The 22,009-nt window shown below is 41.2% G+C and overlaps 1 protein-coding gene across 1 annotated transcript; it reads right to left on the bottom strand.

Annotated features, from left to right (window-relative positions):
* Positions 1-5,228: 5,228 nt before the first annotated feature.
* Positions 5,229-5,891, bottom strand: LOC113887597 (melanoma-associated antigen B1-like). The gene has a single exon (XM_027534784.1). It carries the CDS (start codon positions 5,889-5,891, stop codon positions 5,229-5,231), a length of 663 nt encoding a protein of 220 aa, XP_027390585.1.
* Positions 5,892-22,009: the final 16,118 nt, after the last annotated feature.

Raw genomic sequence — 22,009 nt, 5'->3', positions numbered from 1 at the left:
TTTTGAAGAATTATTTCTAATATATTTTGGTGCTAATGTGAATGGTATTAGGTTTTTATTTGCAATTTCCATCTCTTTATTGGAAAAGAATTGACTATTATGTATTAACCTTATTAATGTATTAATTATATAGTAGTTATATATTGATAATATATTAACCTTATTAACATATAGTCCTGGCTTACTAATGCCAGGAGTTTTCTTATTGTTGATGATTATAATTCCATTTTTCCCTTCCAAATATCTGTATCTTTTGCTTCCTTCTCTTATCTCACTGCATTGGCTAGGACTTTCACTACAGTGTTGAATAGGCATGGTGAGAAGGGATATCCTCGCCTTGTTCCTCACCTTTGACAGCATCTGTCTTCTCACTATAAAGTATGATGTTTTACCTGTAGTTTCAGATGTTGTATACGAAACTGAGGAAATGCCTGTCTGTATCTAGTTTGCTGAGATTTTTTATGATGAATGGGTGTTGGATTTTATCAGATGATTTTTTCCTTCATCTGTTGATCTCATCTTGTGATTATCTTCCTTAGACTATTGTTATTATGATTTGTGATTACCGATTTTCAAATGTTGCACATCTAAAATGCATCCTACTTAGCTATAGTATGTAATTCCTTCTATGAATTGTTAGGTTTCTTTTCTTATATTTTGTTGGGGATTTTGCTTCTATGTTCATGAGAGGCATTTGTGTTCAATTTTTTTCTCTTAATTTCATCTGATTTTGATATTCGAGTGTAATACTCACCTCACAGAAAAGGAATTAGGAGGTGTTCCTTTTGCTTCTATTTTCTGGGAGAGATTGTAGAGAATTGTTATCATTTCTTCCTTAAATTTTTGTTAGAATTCATCAGTGGAAACATCTGGGTCTGTTAGTGTCTTTATTGGAAGCTTATTAGTTATAGATTAATTCTCTTTAATAGATACAGACCAATTCAGAGTATCTATTTTTCTTTGTGAAAGTGGTGCTAAGTTATACCTTCAAGCAGTTTCTCAATGGAACCTTTCCTTTTTGTAGGCACAGAGTTGTTTATAATATTCACTCATTATCCTTTTAAAGTCTATGGAATCAGTAGTAATGGCCCCTCCTTCATTTCTACTATTAGTAATGTAATTTGTGTTTTTTCTCTTTGTTCTTCTTTAGCCTGGGGAGAATTTTATGTTCTTTTTATTTTGTATCTTTAAAGAAACTTCTTTGGGTTTTGTTTTTTTCTGCATTGCCTTCCTTTTTTCAGTGTCATTGGTTTCCACTTTGATTTATTCTTCCTCTGCTTTTTCTTTTCTTTCACAGGTTTACTAGTATAGAAGCTTAAGTTATTAATTGTAGGTTTTTTTGTTATAGGCACTCAATACTGTGTATACCTCTTTACTGATTTTGCTGTTATCATACACCTTCTGATAAGTTGTAATTTTGTTTTCATTTTGTAAAAATATTTTAAACTTTCTCATTAGATTTTATCTTTGGCCCATGTGTTATTTAGATGTTTATTGTTTAGTCTGCAAATTATCTTTAATTTTCCTGCTGACTTTTTGTTATCAATTTCTAGTTTATTTCCATCACACTTTTCTTGTAATCATGAGGGTTTTTTCTTTTTCTTTTCTTTTTTTTTTTTGGTCTTTGTTTTAAATAGACAGTCTCAATAAAGGAAGATGAGGGGCTTATGTCAGATGTTGGCTGGAACTGATTCCTTTGGCAGCCTTGAAATTTTCTAAACAGGAACTCAGGGGTAGCTGAATTGTCCTAGAACGTGGCCTTGGGTTGCTGCTAGAAACCATGCTAGAGGTCAGTCAAGGTTCTTAATGTAAATGTTTGGACAGAGTTGTTCATGCCAATAGTTTTTGCAGTTCTCTGTTCCTAAGCTCAGCTTGCAGTTCCAGGACACATTGCCCTTTTTATAGGTAAAGTCTTCTTGAGATCCCCAGAAGGGAGGTGATCGCCCACAGTGTAAGGTTGGGGTGTGGTGAGTTATGCCAAAAATCTAGAGAAGGATGCAGACTCCCCCAGTTTTGGCCCCTGATGCAGTTCTGGTCCGGGAACCACACTGGGATTAAGAATGTGTGGGAGGGAATTGGGCTCGAGGACTTACAGAAAAGAAACTCACCCAGTCAAGTCCGTGATTATTTGTCCAGTCTTAATTTGAACATCATGCAGTCTTCTCGGTTAAACTTCTCACCTCAAAATGGGTAGAGCCATAGAGGAAATGACAAAGACTGAGAGGAGAAAAGTCTTGGCCTCAGTGGGCGCCTTCATCATTGGAAATTCTGTGTCTTCCAGGCCTAAGACAGTGTCAGCTGCCACCCAAGTGTTCTTTGGGTATGCACAGCCTGGGGGTACTCCTTGCAGCTCTTAATTGAGGGGAGCCATGACACAGTGGGCTGACCCAGATCTTGCCCTGTGGGTCATGGAAAAAGAACAAAGCAGAGAGTGACAGCAAGCAAATTTTCATGGGAGAGATAGAGCAAAAGTCAGGGGTCTCCAGCCAGCAGTTTGGGCAAGACAACTGCAGTTCACCGTGGCAACAATCCTAGTTATGGTACCAAATATGTCACGGTGAAAAGAGATTTCCTCAGTGCTTGCTCTTGCAAAGAAAGGGAAGGACTCTGGACTAGAGCACATCAGGGGACTTGTCTGATGAAGGTCACTTTATCAGTCTTGTGAACTTCAGAAGACTGCAAGTTATCCATCTATAAATGGAGTCTGCTAAATCCTATCCTGCATGAATGCTGGAATGCATGTACTACATATAAAGCAGAGTCATACTGATTAAGAAACACTGGTCTTTAATTTAACAGAAGCTATGATTATTATGAACCTCCAAAATACCACCTTCCTATCTGCGGTTATTTTTATCCAGTGGATAGCACAGACTATGCAGTGCACTGGGACAAAAGAAATGAATATTCTTAAATGAGCCAAATTAAGGCAAAATATATATATTTTTTAACCAAAAAAAAAAGAGGTTAGAGAAAATAAGGCATGCTACAAATTAACAGCTTTTTCCTTTATATTTGCTTAATTGCTTTTTGGTTTCTCAATAATTTCTGTGGTCACATTTCACATTACCATGAAAATCTCTCTTTCAGCGACATATTACCTACTTCCAGATCATAAAGACAATACAGATGGTTCATGAATTTCTTTCCAGTTCATTTCAGTTCAGTTCAGTCACTCAGTCGTGTACCACTCTTTGAGACTCCATGAATCGAAGCACGCCATGCCTCCCTGTCCATCACCAACTCCCGGAGTTCACTGAGACTCACGTCGATCGAGTCAGTGATGCCATCCAGCCATCTCATCCTCTGTCATCCCTTTCTCCTCCTGCCCCCAATCCCTCCCAGCATCAGAGTCTTTTCCAGTGAGTCAACTCTTCGCGTGAGGTGGCCAAAGTACTGGAGTTTCAGCTTTAGCATCATTCCTTCCAAAGAAATCCCAGGTCTGATCTCCTTCAGAATGGACTGGTTGGATCTCCATGCAGTCCTAGGGACTCTCAAGAGTCTTCTCCAACACCACAGTTCAAAAGCATCAGTTCTTCAGCGCTCAGCTTTCTTCACAGTCCAACTCTCACATCCATACATGACCACTGGAAAAACCATACCCTTGACTAGATGGACCTTTATTGGCAAAGTAATGTCTCTGGTTTTCAATATGCTATCTTGGTTGGTCATAACTTTTCTTCCAAAGAGTAAGTGTCTTTTAATTTCATGGCTGCTAGTCACCATCTGCAGTGATTTTGGAGCCCAGAAAAATAAAGTCTGACACTGTTTCCACTGTTTCCCCATCTATTTCCCATGAAGTGATGGGACCAGATGCCATGATCTTCGTTTTCTGAATGTTCAGTTTTAAGCCAACTTATTCACTCTCCTCTTTCACCTTCAGCAAGAGGCTTTTTAGTTCCTCTTCACTTTCTGCCATCAGGGTGGTGTCATCTGCATATCTGAGGTTATTGATATTTCTCCCGGCAATCTTGATTCCAGCTTGTGCTTCTTCCAGCCAAGCGTTTCTCATGATATACTCTGCATATAAGTTAATAAGTAAATAAGCAGGGTGACAATATACAGCCTTGACGTACTCCTTTTCCTATTTGGAACCATTCTGTTGTTCCATGTCCAGTTCTAACGCTTGCTTCCTGACCTGCATACAAATTTCTCAAGAGGCATGTCAGGTTTCTTTTACATCTACCAAAACTGTAACTTGAAAATCCTAAAACAGCAATAAATAAAACTGGAATATCATTACCAAATCAGTATTCTAAAGAAATGGAATCTTGTAGAAGTAAAAATATTCGATAAAAATGAAATAGATAATATACAGAAGTTACTAGTTTAAATCAGGAAGAAAATAGAGATCTAAACTTGGTTTTCTCGACCCCTACTAACCTGCACTATCTAGGAGCTTGACTACCCTTTGAGAAAATTCTGTTCCAATGTCATCTTACCTTGTTTAGATGGTGAACAACATATTCAATATGTTCAGTGTGTTTTACATATACCCAACCTGTGGCTTTCAAAACTTTAAAACAGCAAACAATGTGATTTATATGATTAATCCATTTGTATTCTGAAGCACAAGAAACCTTATGAAAAGTAATTAACATTTGAAAATACTGAACTCCTCCCTCATCTCCTTAATCTAATTTAAATCAACTTTCACTAGATATTTCTCCTATGGATAAAGGAAAAATGATATATATTTTTAAAAATGAGTTGCACTTAAACTCCCTTACTACATAAAACACTAAAGAACATACCAGTTTTGTTCCCTCCACCCTAGTACTCTCTACTGTTTAGGATCTTGACAGCTCTGTTCCAAAACAAAAGGGAAGAAAGTGTCTGGGCCTCCCTCCCTAGATGTGAGAGGAGCTGTAGGACTTGGCCCTGGAAGGGGCACTGGCTTCAGCCGTTGTTGGAGCCCTGGCCACACCTCTCAGCCCTGCTCTCTCCGCCTGATTTCTCAGACCATTGTCACAGAGGTCTGGGAAGGAAATTGGGAGGGTATCGTGGATCTTGGCCTACACCTCCAACACCTTCATCTTATTGGTCTGAACACAGGCTCTCGGGCCCCATAGGAACTCGTAGTGTGGAGGATCGCCACTGGGCACCTGTCCGTACTTCAGGTACTTTTTCTGTACCAGATCTTTGGTGATGAGCCTTCTGGACTCCCCAAAGATCCAATGCCTCCTCCCCATATAGACCCCCAACACACTGAGCCTTTCCCAGACCTCCTACCCGGTAGCTCGGTTACCCTTCATGAAGATAATGCCCAGGAGCACCATGAGAAAACCAGACTTGGGCAGACCCCACTCATCACTCAGACCTTCATCACCCCCGAGGTTGAGCTTGTTGATGCGGGCATAGATGTTCCTGCTACAGTCGACTTCCGTCAGCTCCAGGCAAAATACCAGCTCCATGTGCTTACAGGCTCTCCTGAGGAACTCAGGGAAGTGCTGCCTATACTTGCTGCCAACGACCTTCAGCAGGGCGTGCTGGGAGATGGGTTCCTTCCTGGTGTACTTCTCCAGCAGGAATTCCACCAGCATGCTGGCCTTACTGGTCAGAGGATCTATGGGAGGGCTCTGAGTGGCAGGGCCTGCCTGGGAGGCACATGCACTTTCGTCCTCTGGGCCCTGGGCACCTTCATCACATCCTGAGCAGGAAGGCCCTGCATCAAGAGAGCTAGAGGCCATGGCTCCCTGAAGCTCCTGGTGATCTCCAATAGCAGGGGAGCTTGGGGGAGAACCCTGAGGGACAGACAAGGGGGAGGAGGGGCACTCCTCTTTGGGGGCTGCAACAGCACTGGTCTGGGCTTCCTGGGGACACTGAGTGTCCCCCTGGACCTGGTGGCATTTCACACGGGCATGATACTTGTTTTTGTGCCTCCGAGGCATGGTGACACAGGTTATGGATCACAGGCACATGTGGGCAGGGTGGCAGGCAAGGAGGGCACCTAGAGGAAGGACAAGCAGATGTTGTGAACAACTGCACTGAGGAGATTCCTCCCTGGCTTGAACCAAAGCCGCCTCTGAGCAGTCCTTGAGCCCAGTGCTCTAGGACCCACAAGTCTGTTCTCCTGGTGATCCCCTCCCTTGAGACAACTGAGTAGAAAATGAGAGTGATCGCTGGGGCACAGCCAGACAGCCCTGCCTCGGTGTTAAGAGGGAGGCCTGTGGGAGCTGGCAGGGGAGGCAGTCCTTTCAATTCATATTTCAGAGTCATGAGGAAACCTGGGGCAAGACTCCCTCATATCCCCCCCCCCGCCCCCAAACCCACCCACCCTGTTCCCTCTCTTGCTTTGAAGTTGACGCTGCCACCTTCCCTGTCACCCCAGATGATGAGAGGAGGGAATGTTCAGGCCCCCAATGAAGGGAGCCGGGACCCGCCCTTCTGCTGTCTCGAAGCTGCCCGTTCACAACCAAGCTGCAACCTCCCCTGACAGACCACCGCCCCCGTCCCCATGTTTGGCTGGGAGGAAGTGCTGGCCACAGGGGAGGGTCCTGAGTCGGCTGTGTGATGCGGAAGATGGTCATTACCCTGACTCCACCCGAGCCCTGACATCCTCCCTCTGCTGACCTGCTGCCAGCCCTTCAGAACGAGGTCCCATCTTCCCCGAGTGTCCTGTGTTGGTGATTGCAGTCAGGGAGCCCTCAGCCTTTAGAACTCCCCAGATGCTGACCGGTTGCTCCCCGGCCAAGTCACGCTGGGTAAAGGGTTAGGTGTGGCCAATCTGGGGTGTTGAGAAACTCAGTCCCCCTGCAGATCCCTCCTTCATTCCACAGAATCCTGGACTTCCCTCTACTGAACAGAGCCAGGGTCCACCAACCCTGCACCCAGATCCACCACCCCCAGATCCAGGCATTTCTTACAGAGACCCCACGTGTGAAGTCAATGGACTTGGGACCTAAGAGCCAGGCCCTAGCCTCTGGGCTGAGAGCAGGGTTGGCTGGGGCTGTGTGGCCCCCTTTCTTGGAGGGAAAATGGATTGGGGGTTCCGGGGTATATCCCTGCACTGGTAACTCATGTCACCTCACACATTTACACCTGATTGAAACTTGGACCTCCTCCCTCTGGTCACCATGTACTGCAGCTCCCAGAGATAGCAATACTATCAAAGATGGTGTAGTACCCCCAGTGTGATTAGGGGGATGTCACTTCCTATCATGTGCATCTGGGCTCCAGGAGGACAGCAAGGGTGGGACCTGGGTGAGGGGGGGTGGGTTCTGGGGGAGCTTCCTGCTGGGTGAGATGTGGTCCTTTCATTGACTGTTAAGGGGTCCCTGTGCTGAGCTCAGTGAACTGGCCTCATCCCTTCATACTCACTTCTGTCTGCACACCCAGCAGGAAGTATTTGTGAGCCCAAACCTAACAGCCATCCTGGAGCCCCTGAGACCAACAGTGAGGCCTCTCTTGGGTTCCCTCTTCTGTGGTGAGTGATGCTCTTTTCTCTTTCCATATTTTCCTTGACCCGTGTAGGTGCTGGGCTACATCCCATCTGCTGACCTGAGGCTAAGGCCTCACATTGAAGACATCAGCTCCTGAGACCCCTGGTATGAAATGCATGTACATCTCACCTGGACACTTATATACCTGAGACTTCCTGGAAATTCCTGCAGGAGGTGAGAAATCTGTGGGTTTCAGTGTTCCCAGTTAGGGAACTTGCATCGAGTTCTAGGAATCCTGGAATCCTTTCCTTTTCTAACTTCAGACCCCTAACTGCACCAGGGTCCTCAAGAACCCATGGAGAAATAGAGGCAACTCCTTAGACTGACAGCTCTCCGTGGGTTCTTTCTTCACTGATACCAGTGTCATTAATGAAATTTTCTGATATGAAATTTTGTCCTTGTGTGCAATTACTGTGTTACTTGCTATTCTATTTTGATATTTTTCTTTATATTTTGACAAATGTAACTGTTATATATATATATATATATATATATATATATATATATATATATTACAGTGTTTTTGATATTTGCATACATTGTGAAATTAGTGCCAGGATCTAACTACGTAACTTAAATCCTCCCATAGTTACCATATTTTTGTGTATGTTGAGAACTCCCATCATTTTTAACTAGGTAAATGATCCTAGGAGGACTTTATGCTAAATGAAATGTCAGACACAGAGAGACAAGTATTAATGATCTAACTTATATGTAGAATCTAAAAAACAAAGTTGAATTCCTAATAATAGAGAATAAAACAGTGGTTACCGGAGGCTGAGGGGTTAGTGAGTAGGGGTATACTGGTCAAGGGGTACAACTTTCAGTCATAAGATGAATAAGTTCTGGAAATCAACTGTACAGCATGGTGACAGCAGTTAGTTATAATGTATTATATATTTGAAATTTGCTTAAAGAGTAGAGCTCAAGTGTTCTTACTATTCTGATTCATGCTTTATAGTCTTTTTAAGAGAACCATTAAAAAAAGCCCCATCCTCACCAATGAAAGAAGATTCAGGTGGTTTTTAGGACAATCTCTGGACTCATATTGTCTCAACAAACCAACCTTTGGCGCTGTCCTGATATCACCCCATTGTCCTGGCATAACCCAATAGTCCTGGCATACAGGCTCTGAGATGCTGCCTGAAGTTCCCTTAAGTGCTATGAGGCAGTAGAAATTCGTTTACTCAGGACACAACAAAAGATACAAGGGCCAAACTTTAAAACCTTTCCTTCAACTGATCCTTGTCTTACCTAGACCTCTCTTACTTGCCCTCACACAAGCACTTAACAGTACAGACTTGTTATCCTCAGTTTTCTTTTTATCCTCAGGTTTCTCACTATTGTTTCACTCTTATTGTTGATATCATTTGATTTATTCCTTCTTTAGTTTTTCCAGGGTTGATTTGGGGCACAGGAGATAGCACCCCGAGTTTGATTGTCATCTTGGAAGCTACATGTACAGCACTACAACTGTAAATAAGTTAGGGAGAACTGATATCTTTGCAGTATTCTGTTCCCCTGAATAAAAATATTATAGTGCTCTATTCAGGACATTTTTTTCTCTATCAGTAAATGTTTGTAGTTACTTCCATAAAGATCTTCTACAATTTTATTAGTTTTCATTTTCGTTGTTGTTGGTCAGTCACTAAGTCATGTCTGGCTCTTTTGTGACCCCATGGACTGTAGTCCTCCAGGCCCCTCTGTCCATGAAGTTTTCCAGGCAAGCGCGCTGGAGTGGGTTGCCATTTCCTTCTCCAGGGGATCTTCCTGACCCAGATACCGAACCTACATCTCCTGCATTGGCAGGTGGATTCACCGAGCCACCAGGGAAGCACTTAATTTCAGGTATATTTTAGATATTGTTGCTGCTGTGAATGGTATTGATTAGCTATCAATTTTGTGTGACCAGGCTGCTGATTTTGCTGTATGATTTTCAACATGCTAGAGTTTTTATGCTCCTTATATATTGAAATATCATGTTTGCCTATTAGTTTAGGCATTTTACTTACAAAATCATCTCGGTATTATAATTTTTTAACGATTTTATTTATTATTTATTTGTTTTAATTTTGACTATGCTGGGTCTTTGTTGCTGTGCGGGCTTTTCTCTAGTTGCGGCAAGAGGGGCTCCTCTCTAGTTGCAGTGCAGGAGCTTCTCATTGTGGTGGCTTCCCTTTTGTGGAGCACGGGCTCTAGGGCACTTGGGCTTTAGTAGTTGCAGAATGTCAGCTCAATATTTGTGGTTCCCAGGCTCTGGAGTACAGGCTCAATAGCTGTGGCCCTTGGGCTTAGTTGTCCAGTGACATGTGGGATCTTCCTGGACCAGGGGTCAAACCCATGTCTCCTTCATTGGCAGGTGGATTCTTTACCATGGAATCACAGGGAAGCCCATCTTGGTATTATTATTATGTTCTTTTTCATTATTCATATTGTGGTACCATACCTCTGTGTATTTTTCCAGACTTTATTTGGAATGTTTCTAATATTTCACATTTATGTATATTTGCTGACAACTTGATGATAATGGATATTCCATTCTTATAAGCTTTCTCAAAGTTATTACCATTAATTTATGCTGTTTTTTAATCAAAGCTTTTTCTTCACCCCTGCACATGAGCAAATGCTTTTTTTCTCCCTTATCTGTTAGTATAGTGACTTCCAATTCATGTTTTCTAATATAGTATCCTTTGCATTTCTTTGACAGTGTCTGTTTTTTTATTAGTACACCACTACATTGCATGAGCTATGAGGTTATTTAAGACTCATCTCTACATGAATTAGCTTGACTCAAGTGTTCTTTCTTCAGGGTAGGCTTACCTGGTCTTTGTATCAAGGAGCATTAGCCCATTAGAGTGGATGAGTCATTTCCCATTTTTTGGTATGATTTGCAACAGTTCATTTCTCTTTCATTTAGTGTAAGAAGCTTCCAGGAACATTTTGAGGATGCTGTGATTTTCACTACAATTTTAGTTTTTATTCTTATACTAATTTTCTGTTTCTTTATGGACCTATTTAGTCATTTATATTTTGCTAAAAAACCTTTAATTTCAATTGTATTTTTTTTTCAAAATTTTGGCTGTTCTTGTTTCTTTTTTATTTATTTATTTTTTACTTTACAATATTGTATTGATTTTGCCATACATCAACGTGAATCTACCATGGGTGTACACGTGTTCCCAATCCTGATTTAAAGACATGCTACTTACAATAAAATCATGTTATTAAAATTCTCAGACTTACAGGAGTACAGAGAATAGAATAATAAACCCAACATATCTGGTATTCAACATCAACAATCCTCAGTTGTAATAGGAAAAAGTTTGAACATGAAGGTTTAATTACTAGTAAATAACCTACTCCTAAGGTGACACTGTGCATTTCCATCAGGGAACACATTGTGTCTGTTATCTCCTTTGTGGTGATGTTGCCAGTCACTGAGGAACATTACCCTCAACCGTTAATCCATTAGGGGCTGCAGAATGGTCATGCTAGCATTCTTTTGTGATTATTAGCTAAAAAATGCTTTAGGTAGAATTTTTTTCCATATCCACCATTTGGTATCCTGAAAAGTATTTATAGTGTTCTATTATAGCCTTTAAATCTCTCCTCTGCAAGTGCATGTGTGCTCAGTAGTGCCCAACTCTTTGCAACCCTCTTTACGACGACTCTTTGCCAGGCTCCCCTGTTCGTGAGATTTCCCAGGCAAGAATATTGAAGTGGGTTGCCATTTCCTCCTCCAGGGAATATTCCCAACCCAGGGATCGAATCTGTGTCTCTTGTGTCTCCTGCATTGGCAGGCAGATTCTTTACCACTGCACCACCCGGGAAGCCCCAAATCTCTCCTGTAGGTATATCTTATAGAATTCTATTGACTAATAGCACTTTCATGCTTCTTTATTTTGTAATTGATAATACCTACAGAAAATGTTACAGAAATAATTTCAAAGAACTGGCTTTCATTAGTTTGTTCTACTGTCTTCTAATTCATCACTTCTGCATTTATCTTCATCAATTCCTACCTTCTAATTACTTGAGTGTAATGTATTATTGTTTCTATAGCTCTTGAATTAGAGGGTTTTAAATATTTTAAAGGTTTTAAATATTTTTTGATAGATCTATTTAAGACTATAATATCCAAGTACCACTTGAACTGTTTCTCACAGGCTGTACTGTAGAGCTTTATGTGTAGTGCTCAAAATTTTTAAATATTGGATAAATCTCTCCCTTATACTGTTAGTGTTTTTTAATATGGGCTTCCCTGATGGCTCAGACAATAAAGAATCTGCCTGCAGCAGGAGACCTGGGTTCAAATTCCTGGGTCAGAAAGTTCCACTGGAGAAGGGAATGGCAACACACTCCAGTATTCTTGCCTGGAAGATTCCATGGACAGAGGAGCCTGCCAAATTTTTTTTATGTGTGTGTTGGTGTATATACACATATGTGATAGAGTTAAGTTTTTCTTAGGACTGAAAGAAGGCTTTCACAGGAAAAAATAAATGGGAGAATTTAGTGTAGGAGATTGGTTATTTCAAAAGCCTATTGGAGAGAGTTGAGCAAAACAATACAACTTGAAATAAGCACTCCCGTCTCTAGGCTAGGGGAACAAAGAGGAAAAGTATTGTTACTGAGGGAAATTGGAGCCATGGACATTACGTAGCCATTGAATGGAAACCACCTGCTTCAGAGAGTAAGAAGGTGACAAATTCTAGGCATGTTGATCCTCCTGGACTCTAATCTCTAGCTGTCACTCCTTGTTTATCTGAGCTGGCATCCAGGTGTTGGACAGCACAGAGCATGAGAAATGGGAGTCAGGCATTTTACACTAAAGAGCAGAGCAGAAGAGTAAGGAATTGATCTGACAGAGGATAAATCCATGGCTGGCATATCTCGTGGATAGACTAAATGAGAGAAAAATCACATCTAAATTAATACAGAATAGTGTTTCATAAGATTTATTTTTTCTTTCATTCATGATAAAAGAAGTTATGCTATCAAGCAAGTAAAGGATATCTATGAAAACAATAAGTAAGAATAACCTATGAAATCAATAAAATTAGTTTTAAAAGCTGGTGAGTATAAAGTCAGTATATAAACATGCATTCTGCTTCTGCAGTAACAAACATGTCACCATGAAATTAAACAAAATGCAACTTGTAAATTACTAAATAAAATACCCATGCATGGCCAAGAAGTGTCAGTTTCCTCTTGATAAAGAAAGAAATATGAGGATGTACTCTACTAGATAATGAGAATTACTTTTAAAAAAAGCACTTATTTTTGTTGTTCTGTCGTGAAGCCATACCCAACTCTTTACGACCCAATGTACTGTAGCCCACCAGGCTCAATGGGAGCCTGTCCATGTGGATTGTCCAGGCAAGAATACTGGAGTGAGTTTCCATTTCCTTCTCCAGGGGATCTTTGTGACCCAGGGTTTGAACTCAAGTCTCTTGGGTCTCCTGCATTGGCAGGCAGGTTCTTTACCACTGTGCCACGTGGACAGGCCCGTAAGTTGGACATCGCATATCAACTCCAATGATTAAAAAAAAATTTTTTTTTACAGTATGTCCTTGTTGGTGATCTACTTAAATATAGCAATGTGTACATGTCAATCAGATGGCTCAGTGATAAAGAATCCTGCCAGTGCAGGAGACGCAAAAGATGCAGGTTCAGTCCCTGGGTCGAGAAGATCCCCTGGAGCAGGGCATAGCAATCCTCTCCAGTATTCTTGCCTTGAAAATCCCATCGACAGAGGAGCCTGATGGGCTGTCCATGGGGTCACAAAGTTCAGACATGACTGAGCATGCATGGATGTGTCAATCCCAAACTCTCAATCTGCACTATTTGCAATGATTCCCTCCACCCAGTCTATAAAATGCATACACACCAGGGGCCAACTGTCTACCCAAGAGAGTATCTGGTGTCAACAGACCACTGAAAAGACGTCTGCCTTATGGCTGCAAAGAACTCAGGAATCTATGGAGGCAGTGGATAGCATCTATAAAACAAGGAGGTGCTCACTAAGTGTCTATCTTCATGTTTTCAGGCTGCTGCTGGATGGCTATCTTCCTTAACAAGTGGGAAAAAACTCGGGCTATATAGAACCTCCCAATGTTTGGAGGTAGCATTTTTGTTCATTTCCATTTGTCTCAGTTTCCAAAATGCCAGGGTATGGATGGTCCAGAACTCACTACCATTCCTCTTCTGACTCATCTTATTCAACCGAAAGAAAATGCGTGGTTGTAGTCTCCCAACTGAACTCTGGGGAGGAGGGCCCTGCTCGGGTTTCAGACTGCTTTACCCAACCATGGTGATCTTGCTTATTGTGGATACAATTTCATAATTGCTTCTCTCCCTTAGATCTACACTAGAATTTTTGATGTTGTTCAGTCCCTAACTCATGTCCAACTCTTTGCAACTCTATGGACTGCAGCATTCCAGGATACTCTGTTCTCTATCTCTCAGAGTTTGCTCAAATTCATGCCCCTTGAGTCGGTGATGCCATCCAAATATCTCATCCCCTGACACCACCTTCTTTTGCCTTCAATGTTTCCCAGCATCATGGTCTTTTCGAGTGAGTCGGCTCTTCATATCAGGTGGTCAAAGTATTGGAGCTTCAGCTTCAGCATCAGTCCTTCCAATGAATATTCAAGGTTGATTTCCTTAAGGATTGACTGGTTTGATCTCCTTGCAGTCCAAGGGACTCTCAAGAGTCTTCTCCAGCACCACAGTTCAAAAATATCAATTCTTCAGCACTCCGCCTTCTTTATGGTCTAACTCTCACATCCATACATGTCTACTGGAAAAACCATAGCTTTGAGTATATGCACTTTTGTCGACAAAGTGAAAAAATGAAAGGGTGCTCAGTCATGTCTGACTCTTAAAGTAATGTCTCTGCTTTGTAATATGCTGTCTGCATTTGTCATAGCTTTCCTTCAAAGGAGCAAGTGTCTTTTAATTTCGTAGCTGCAGTCACTGTTGCAGTGATTTTGGAGCCCAAGAAAATAAAATCTGTCATTGTTTATGATTTTTCCCCTTCTATTGCCATGAAGTGATGGGACCAGATGCCTTGATCATAGTTTATTGAATGTTGAGTTTTAAGCCAGCTTTTTCACTCTCCTCTTTCACTCTCAGCAAGAGGCTTTTTGGTTCCTCTTCAATTTCTGCCATTACAGTGGTATTATCTGCGTACCTGAGGTTGTTGATATTTTTCCCGGCCATCTTGATTCCAGTTTGTGAGTCATCCAGCCCAACATTTCACATGATGTACTCTGCATGTAAGTCAAATAAGCAGGGTAACAATATCCAGCCTTGACAGACTCCTTTCCCAATTTTGAACCAGTCTGTTGTTCCATGTCCGGCTCTAACTGTTGCTTTTTGACCCACATACTGGTTTCTCAGGAGGCAAGTAAAGTGGTCTGGTATTCCCATTTCCTTAAGAACTTTCCACAGTTTGCTGTAATCCACACAAAGGCTTTCACATAGTCAGTGAATCAGAAATAGATGTTTTTCTGGAATTCTCTTGCTTTCTCCATGATTCAATTTGATATCTGGTTCCTCTCCTTTTCTAAATCCAGCTTATACATCTGGAAGTTCTCAGTTCACTTACTTCTGAAGCCTAGCTTGAAGGATTTTGAGCATTACCTTGCTAGCATGTGAAATGAGTGCAATTATGCCTTAGTTTGAACGTTCTTTGACATTGCCTTTCTTTGGGATTAGAATGCAAATGAACCTTTTCCAGTCCTGTGGCCACTGGTGAGTTTTACAAATTTGCTGATGTATTGAGTGCAGCATTTTAACAACATCGTCTTTTAGGATTTGAAATAGCTCAGCTGGAATCCATCACCTCCACTAGCTTTGTTGGTAACAATTCTTCCTAAGGCCCATTTGACTTCATACTCCAGTATGTCCAGGTCTAGATTAGGGACAGAATATTGTGGATATCTGAGTCATTAAGACCTTTCTTATATAGTTCTTCTGTGTATTCTTGCCTCCTCTTCTTAATATCTTCTGCTTCTGTTAGGTCCTTAGGTTTCTGTTCTTTATTGTGCCAATTGTTGCATGAAATGTTCCCTTGATATCTCCAGTTTTCTGGAAGAGTGATATCTCCAGTTTTCTGGAAGAGATCTCCAGTTTTTCCCATTTGATTGTTTTCCTCTATTTCTTTCCATTGTTTATTTATCTCTCCTTGCTGTTCTCTGGAACTCTTGCATTCAGTTGGGTATATCTTTTCCTGTCTAGTGTAAAAGTGAAGTCTGATGCTGTAAAGAGCAATATTGCATAGGATCCTTGAATGTTAGGTCCATGAATCAAGGTAAATTAATGTGGTCAAGCCAGAGATGGCAAGAATGAACATCGACATCTTTAGGAATCAGTGAACTAAAATGTACAGGAATGGGCAAATTTAGTTCAGATGACTATTATATCTACTACTGTGGGCAAGAATACCTTAAAAGAAATGGAGTAGCCCCCCCAAAGAGTCTGAAACACAGTCCTTGGGTACAGTCTCAAAAACAACAGAATGATCTTGGTTCATTTCCAAGGCAAACCATTCAACATCATAGTAATCCAAGTGTATGTCCCAATAACTAATGCCAAAGAAGCTAAAGCTGACAGGTTCTATGAAGACCTATAAGACCTTTTAGAACTAACAGCTAAAAAGATGCCCTTTTCATCATAGGGGACTGGAATGCAAAAGTAGGAAATCAAGAGATAGCTGGAGTAATAAGCAAGTTTGGCCTTGGAATACAAAATGAAGCAGAGTGAAGGCTAACAGAGTTTGCCAATAAAATGCACTGGTCATAGCAAATGCTGTTTTCCAACAACGCAATAGATTACTATACACATGGACCTCACCAGATGGTTAATACTGAAATCAGATTGTTTATGTTCTTTGAAGCCAAAGATGGAGAAGCTCTGTATAATCAGTAAAAATAAGACCTGGAGCTGAATATGGCTCAGATCATGAGCACCTTATTCCAAAATTCAGGTTTAATAGAAGAAAGTATGGAAAATAACTATGCCATTCAGGTATGACCTAAATGAAATCCCTTATAATTATACAATGGAGGTGACAAACAGATTCAAAGGATTAGATCTGATAGAGTGCCTGAAAAACTATGGATGGAGGTTCATAACATTGTGCAGGAGTCAGTAACCAAAATCATCCCAAGGAAAAAGCAATGCAAAAAGGCAAAGTGGTTGCCTGAGGAGGCCTTACAAACATCTGAGGAAAGAAGAGAAGCAAAAGACAAAAGAGAAAGGGAAAGATATATCCAACTGAAGGCAGAGTTCCAGAGGAAAAAACACTGCAGTTATTAAAAATTTGTGTTGCATATGTCAATATAAGCAAATAGACCAATAGAACTGAATGGAATGTCATAAAAGACCCACTTGCATGTGAACCTCTAATTATTAAAACTGCCATTGCAGAGAAGTGGAGCAAGAACAGCCTTTTTACTAAGGTGTGATAATGGAACAACTGTATATCCTCATTGAAAAATAATGCAGGAGCTTCCCTAGTGGTCCATTGGCTGCAACTCTGTGCTCCCAATACAGGGGGCCCAGGTTCGATCCCTGGTTGGGGAACTAGATCCCACATACTGCACCTGAGAGTTCATGTGCTGCACCTACAAATCTTTCATGCCTCAACGAAGATGGAAGACCTTGCATGCTACAAGTCAGACCTGGCACAGCCAAATAAATAAATATTAATATAACAAAAAAAATGCAACTCAAACACTCCCTCACATTAGACGCAAAATTCAGTTCTTTGGGGACTAAGAACCTTTTACATATATTAGGGTAATTTTCAAAGTTACATCCAGTTGAGATGTGCAAAAAGAATGTGTGTTTTCCATCAACTAGGGAGATACCAGCATTGTTCAGGTAGGGCATCTGGAAGGAAAAGGCTGGAAGGAAAAGGCTGGAAGGAAATGAGTACATTAGTCAACTGAGTAACAGAACTGAAGAGGAAGAGGAAATGGCAGCACCTTCAGTTCCCTCGTTTCCTGCATAGTTGGTCTGGGTACCATCTTGGGCTTTAACTTTCAAAGAAAAGTGCATGGGAATTTAGCAGTGCCTTGGGAGAACACTTCCTGGACCAATGATCTGTTCATTCCATCTACCTCTGCACCAGTCTCCCCACTGAGATGTCAATCACTGGACTTTAAGGAAGCATAACCTGGATGATAGTGATAGACATAGTGGCTAGGGGATATGGTTCTGATTATAGACACACTGAGGAGAACCAAGATGTTACTGACTTAGAGGCAGTCCCAGCTCTTCCCTGACGTCCCAGCTCTCTCTGTTTCCCTGCTTCTCCTCATCTTTCCCAAACTCAAATCAGTTTCTGGAGAAGAGGAGGCAGTGACCTTTTGGATGCATAGTTCCTTTCATGAGTGATTCCTTTGCACAGAGGGACTAAGGCATGATTTTTTAACTGCTAAGAAGTTATTATTATCTGCCCTATTGGAGGACACAGGTGTGTGTACTTCATGCCCTAGCCTGAGTCCACTTCATGTCTTAGCCTAATTTTACCTATAAGATTCCAGTATCCTCCCCACCAGGTTGGTAGGAGAACAGAAATATTAAAGCTACAGGATCATGTAATAATTGAAAATGTGGATAAAAGATTGTTTCCCCATCTGAAGGAAACAGGGTGAAAAGTAATTCCACTAGGCACTTGAAGCAAAGCAAACAAAAAAAGAGGTGTTGTGTTACACTAATAAATGTCAACATGGGAAGATTAGACAAAAGACCACATAATTTACATTTTTCTTGTTTCAGTATGAGAACAACCACCTCTTCCTATTGGATCACCAGCAATGCCAAGTGCCGAGGAGCCACCTAGGCCTCCGAGGGCATCTGCTTGCCTTTCTAACAAGCCGATGTGACTCATTTAAAGACTTTCTTTCACTGTATCCTAGAAATACTTTGCAGTGTGTTTTCAGTTGACAGCCCCCTGTGTGGGGATATGCATTGATTGGTGTGTGGAATTTTTCAACCAGCTGTCTTGGTGTGTTTGATGGAACAAGCATGTCAAGGTCCAGAAAATTCATGCATCAAGGTGTATGGTGGCCAAAGGAAACCTCTGCCCCCCTCCACTCCCCCTCACACAAGTATGAAAGAACCAAGGACATTAAAGACCTGCAGGAAGGGTTACTAATAGCCGTGCTTGAAGCCTTTCTGCTAAAGGTGAGCTGAGAGACATTGCAGAGGTGTAACCAGAAAACTGGTGAGTCCCCCCCCACAACTGATTTCAATTGGCTCTTTACTGAGGCAGTCTCAAAATCTATTGGCTCAGGCCCAAAGGCAGATCAGAATCACTGTCTGGCCTTCAGCACCTTTGTCTGGGCACTCTTGATGACTATCCATACTCAAGTTAGGCAGAAACGGGAAGGATGGTAAGGACAGATTGTTACTGAAATCTTGGCAGCAGCCACCTCATTTTCTGACTATCAAAAGAAAGATGAAGGAAAGAAGAAATTAAAAATCATTGTCTTAGCTGCTCAGTTAAAAATATTTAGTAGAGGACTAACCCCTAATCTGACCAACTTCTGAAAAGAGTGAAGAAGGGAAATTGTGTGTCATTTTTACAAGAAGCCAGGACATTGGAAGAGGAACTGAAGAGAAATTCCAAATGCCAAAGTTGCCAGAATCAGGGTATCAGGAAAGCCCAGGGAGATTGAGGGATAATTAGCAAAATAGCTAAAAATGGACAGATACTGGAATCTTGCAGGTGGGAATTGGTGGTACTGGTGCTGCTTATTCTGAAATTTCCTCAGGATTTTTTTTTTTTTTTTTTTTGCTTTTTCATTTGGTGATAGATCAATACAGGTTTCTGGCATTTTGGGTCAGCCTTCTTCTTGTCCCTTTTCATCCATGATTCCCATACAGATAGTCCCATGACTAAAGAAAATCCTTTCTTACTTTCTCTTGATCCTCCTGTAAACCCACTGGAGAGAGACATGCCTTGGAAATTAAAGGTTACCTACTGCATTCTATACACTGGACAGACTATCTGTGGAGCACGCAAGGGGGAGAAAAGACCCTGATTGGGTTCATTGTGCCTTATGAATGAAATGGGGTGTAGCAGAAAGTGGCAGTGTCATACCATGCTGGAAAAGCACCCTAAGCTGAAATGAACTATGCATCACTTTAGACCCTAGGGAATAATGATACTGGGAATGGAACCAGTATCGTTATTGGATGTGGAGACATATGGAACCAATAAAAATAGCTCATGGAAGGGATGTCATGGCCATATGTAAAACAATATTCCTTGTTGAGAGGTCAGTTAGAAGGAATAAAACTTGTTATAAAAGAATTAGAGAAAAGGGGAGACAATAAAAAAGATGAACATGATACTTGCCCTGTAATACTCCCATACTTATAGTAAAGAAGGAAGGGAAATTTTAGGAAGATGTTTAACCACTAAATCATTTTGTGCAAGATCTTAGAGAAGTAAGTAAACCTGTTGTCCATTAATTCCTGTAGTCCCTAAGCCTCCCACTGTTCTCACTCATGACTTTCATACCTGCATCTGCAGTGTTTTTTCTTTGTAGTTGATCTGCATTCTGGTTTTGTTTCTCCTTCTCTGTTCCTCTAGCATACCGATCTATATTCTTATGTGTGTTTGCTTAAAAAAGAGTACAGCATTTATGGCAAAGGATTCCTCAAATGTTTTAGGACTCTCCCACTATTTTCTCTTATCATTTACAGGAAAATGTAGAGAAATTCGTGCCACTAGTAGAGGGATAATCATGCAACATGCAGATGATTTGCTGGCCCACTCAAAAACTAAAGAACAATGCAGAGATGACACTTTGTTAAAATTCCTCTCTTCACAGGGCCATAAGGCCTCCCTAGGCAAAGTGCAATATTGGCAAACTGAGGGAAAACAGTTAGGACATCTGTTGTCAGAGGAAGGTGGCTAAGTGTTATGAGTGAGGAGCCAGCCAATTTTGCAGATAAAATCGCCAACTACAGAAAAATATCTTAGATAATTTGGGAACTAGTAGGATATTGGGGACAGGGGATTCTAGTTTTTTATAGGACAGTCGTAACTTCTGACAAAACAACTACATGGTTGTTCTCTAGATCCTCTGGGGTTTATCCCTAGAGTCTGAAGAGGCTTTTGAATAATTGAAATTGGCTACAGCTTCTCTCTCACCCTAAGCTTTGGAGTCTAAATTTTGAAAAATCTGGCATAATTTATTTGATATTTCTGTTTAAAAGGCAAATTTGTTAATGTTTACTGCTGAGTCATGTACTCAAGATAAAAGTGGCCGACTTAAGGCTTCCTCTGCAGCAGTGACATGAAATCTTAGATGTTTTGTCTGGAGTTAGGTCTGCAGAAGCACATGAGTTAACAGTTCCTAGAGCTTCAATTCTTGGTCCTAGACTTAAAATGGATACATATACTACTAATAAATATTTGGTTCGGCCATACGTGTATTCAGTTGCTCAGTTGTGTCTGACTCTTTTTGAATCCATGGACTGTAGCCCCCCAGGCTCTTCTGTCCATGAGATTTTCCAGGCAAGAATACTGGAATGGGTTGCCATGCCCTCCTCCAGCTTGGTTCTGCCATGCCACAGGGTAAATTTGGAGAAGGGGAATTTTTACTTTGATGAGAAAAAATTTTCTTTTGGAAAAGTGATAGCTAGTTTGTTAGAGGCTTTCCAACTGTCTACTCAGATAGCAGTAATTCAGGGTAGAACTCAGGGCAGAAGGATGAAGTTTCTAAAGGTAGTAAGAACTTTGCTGATAGAGCTATAAAATTTGCTCTTCAAACCTAGCAGACTCACTTATTTTTGCTTTTGTTGCTTGTGCTTTTGCTGTCATATCCAGGAAACCACTGCCAAGACCAATGTCAAGGAGCTTTTCCTAGTTTTCTTCTAGGAGTTTTACAGTTTCAGGTTTTAAATTTAAGTTTTTACACTATTTTCAGTTCATTTTTGTCACCAGTATAACATAGGAGTATAACATAGGGCATGAACCTCATTCCTCTGCATGTGGTTATTCAGTTTTTCCAACAGCTTTTTTTTTTTTTTGATGACACATTGCTTTCTCCCATTGGGTCATATGTTATTGTTGGCATCTTGTCATATGTTGTTGTAGTTGCTTAGCTGCTAAGTCATGTCCAGCTCTTTGCAACCCCATGGACTGCAGCACACCAGGCTTCCTATCCTTCACAATCTCCCAGGCTTTGCTCAAACTCATGTCCATTGAGTCAGTGATGCCATCCAACCATCTCATCCTCTGTTGCCCCCCTTCTCCTGCCCTCAGTGTTTTCCAACATCAGGGTCTTTTCCATTGAGTCAGCTCTTCACATCAGGTGGCCAAAGTATTGGAGCTTCAGCTTCAGCATCAGTCCTTCCAATGAATATTCAAGACTGATTTCCTTTAGGATAGGCTGATTTGATCTCCTTGCAGTCCAAGGGACTCTCAAGAGTTTTCTCCAACACTACAGTTCAAAAGGATCACTTCTTCAGTGCTCAGCCTTTTTTATGGTCCAAGTCTCATATCCATACATACTGCAGGAAAAACCATAGCTTTAACTATA

Source organism: Bos indicus x Bos taurus, chromosome X (assembly GCF_003369695.1).
Source record: "Bos indicus x Bos taurus breed Angus x Brahman F1 hybrid chromosome X, Bos_hybrid_MaternalHap_v2.0, whole genome shotgun sequence".
NCBI lineage: Eukaryota > Metazoa > Chordata > Mammalia > Artiodactyla > Bovidae > Bos > Bos indicus x Bos taurus.
The sequence above is the reverse complement of the archived record's forward strand: the minus strand, read 5'-3'. Positions and strand labels throughout refer to the sequence as shown.

Excerpts from the sequence above, each read along its gene's own strand:
- LOC113887597 (XM_027534784.1), bottom strand. The coding sequence starts at position 5,891 with ATGCCTCGGAGGCACAAAAACAAGTATCATGCCCGTGTGAAATGCCAC.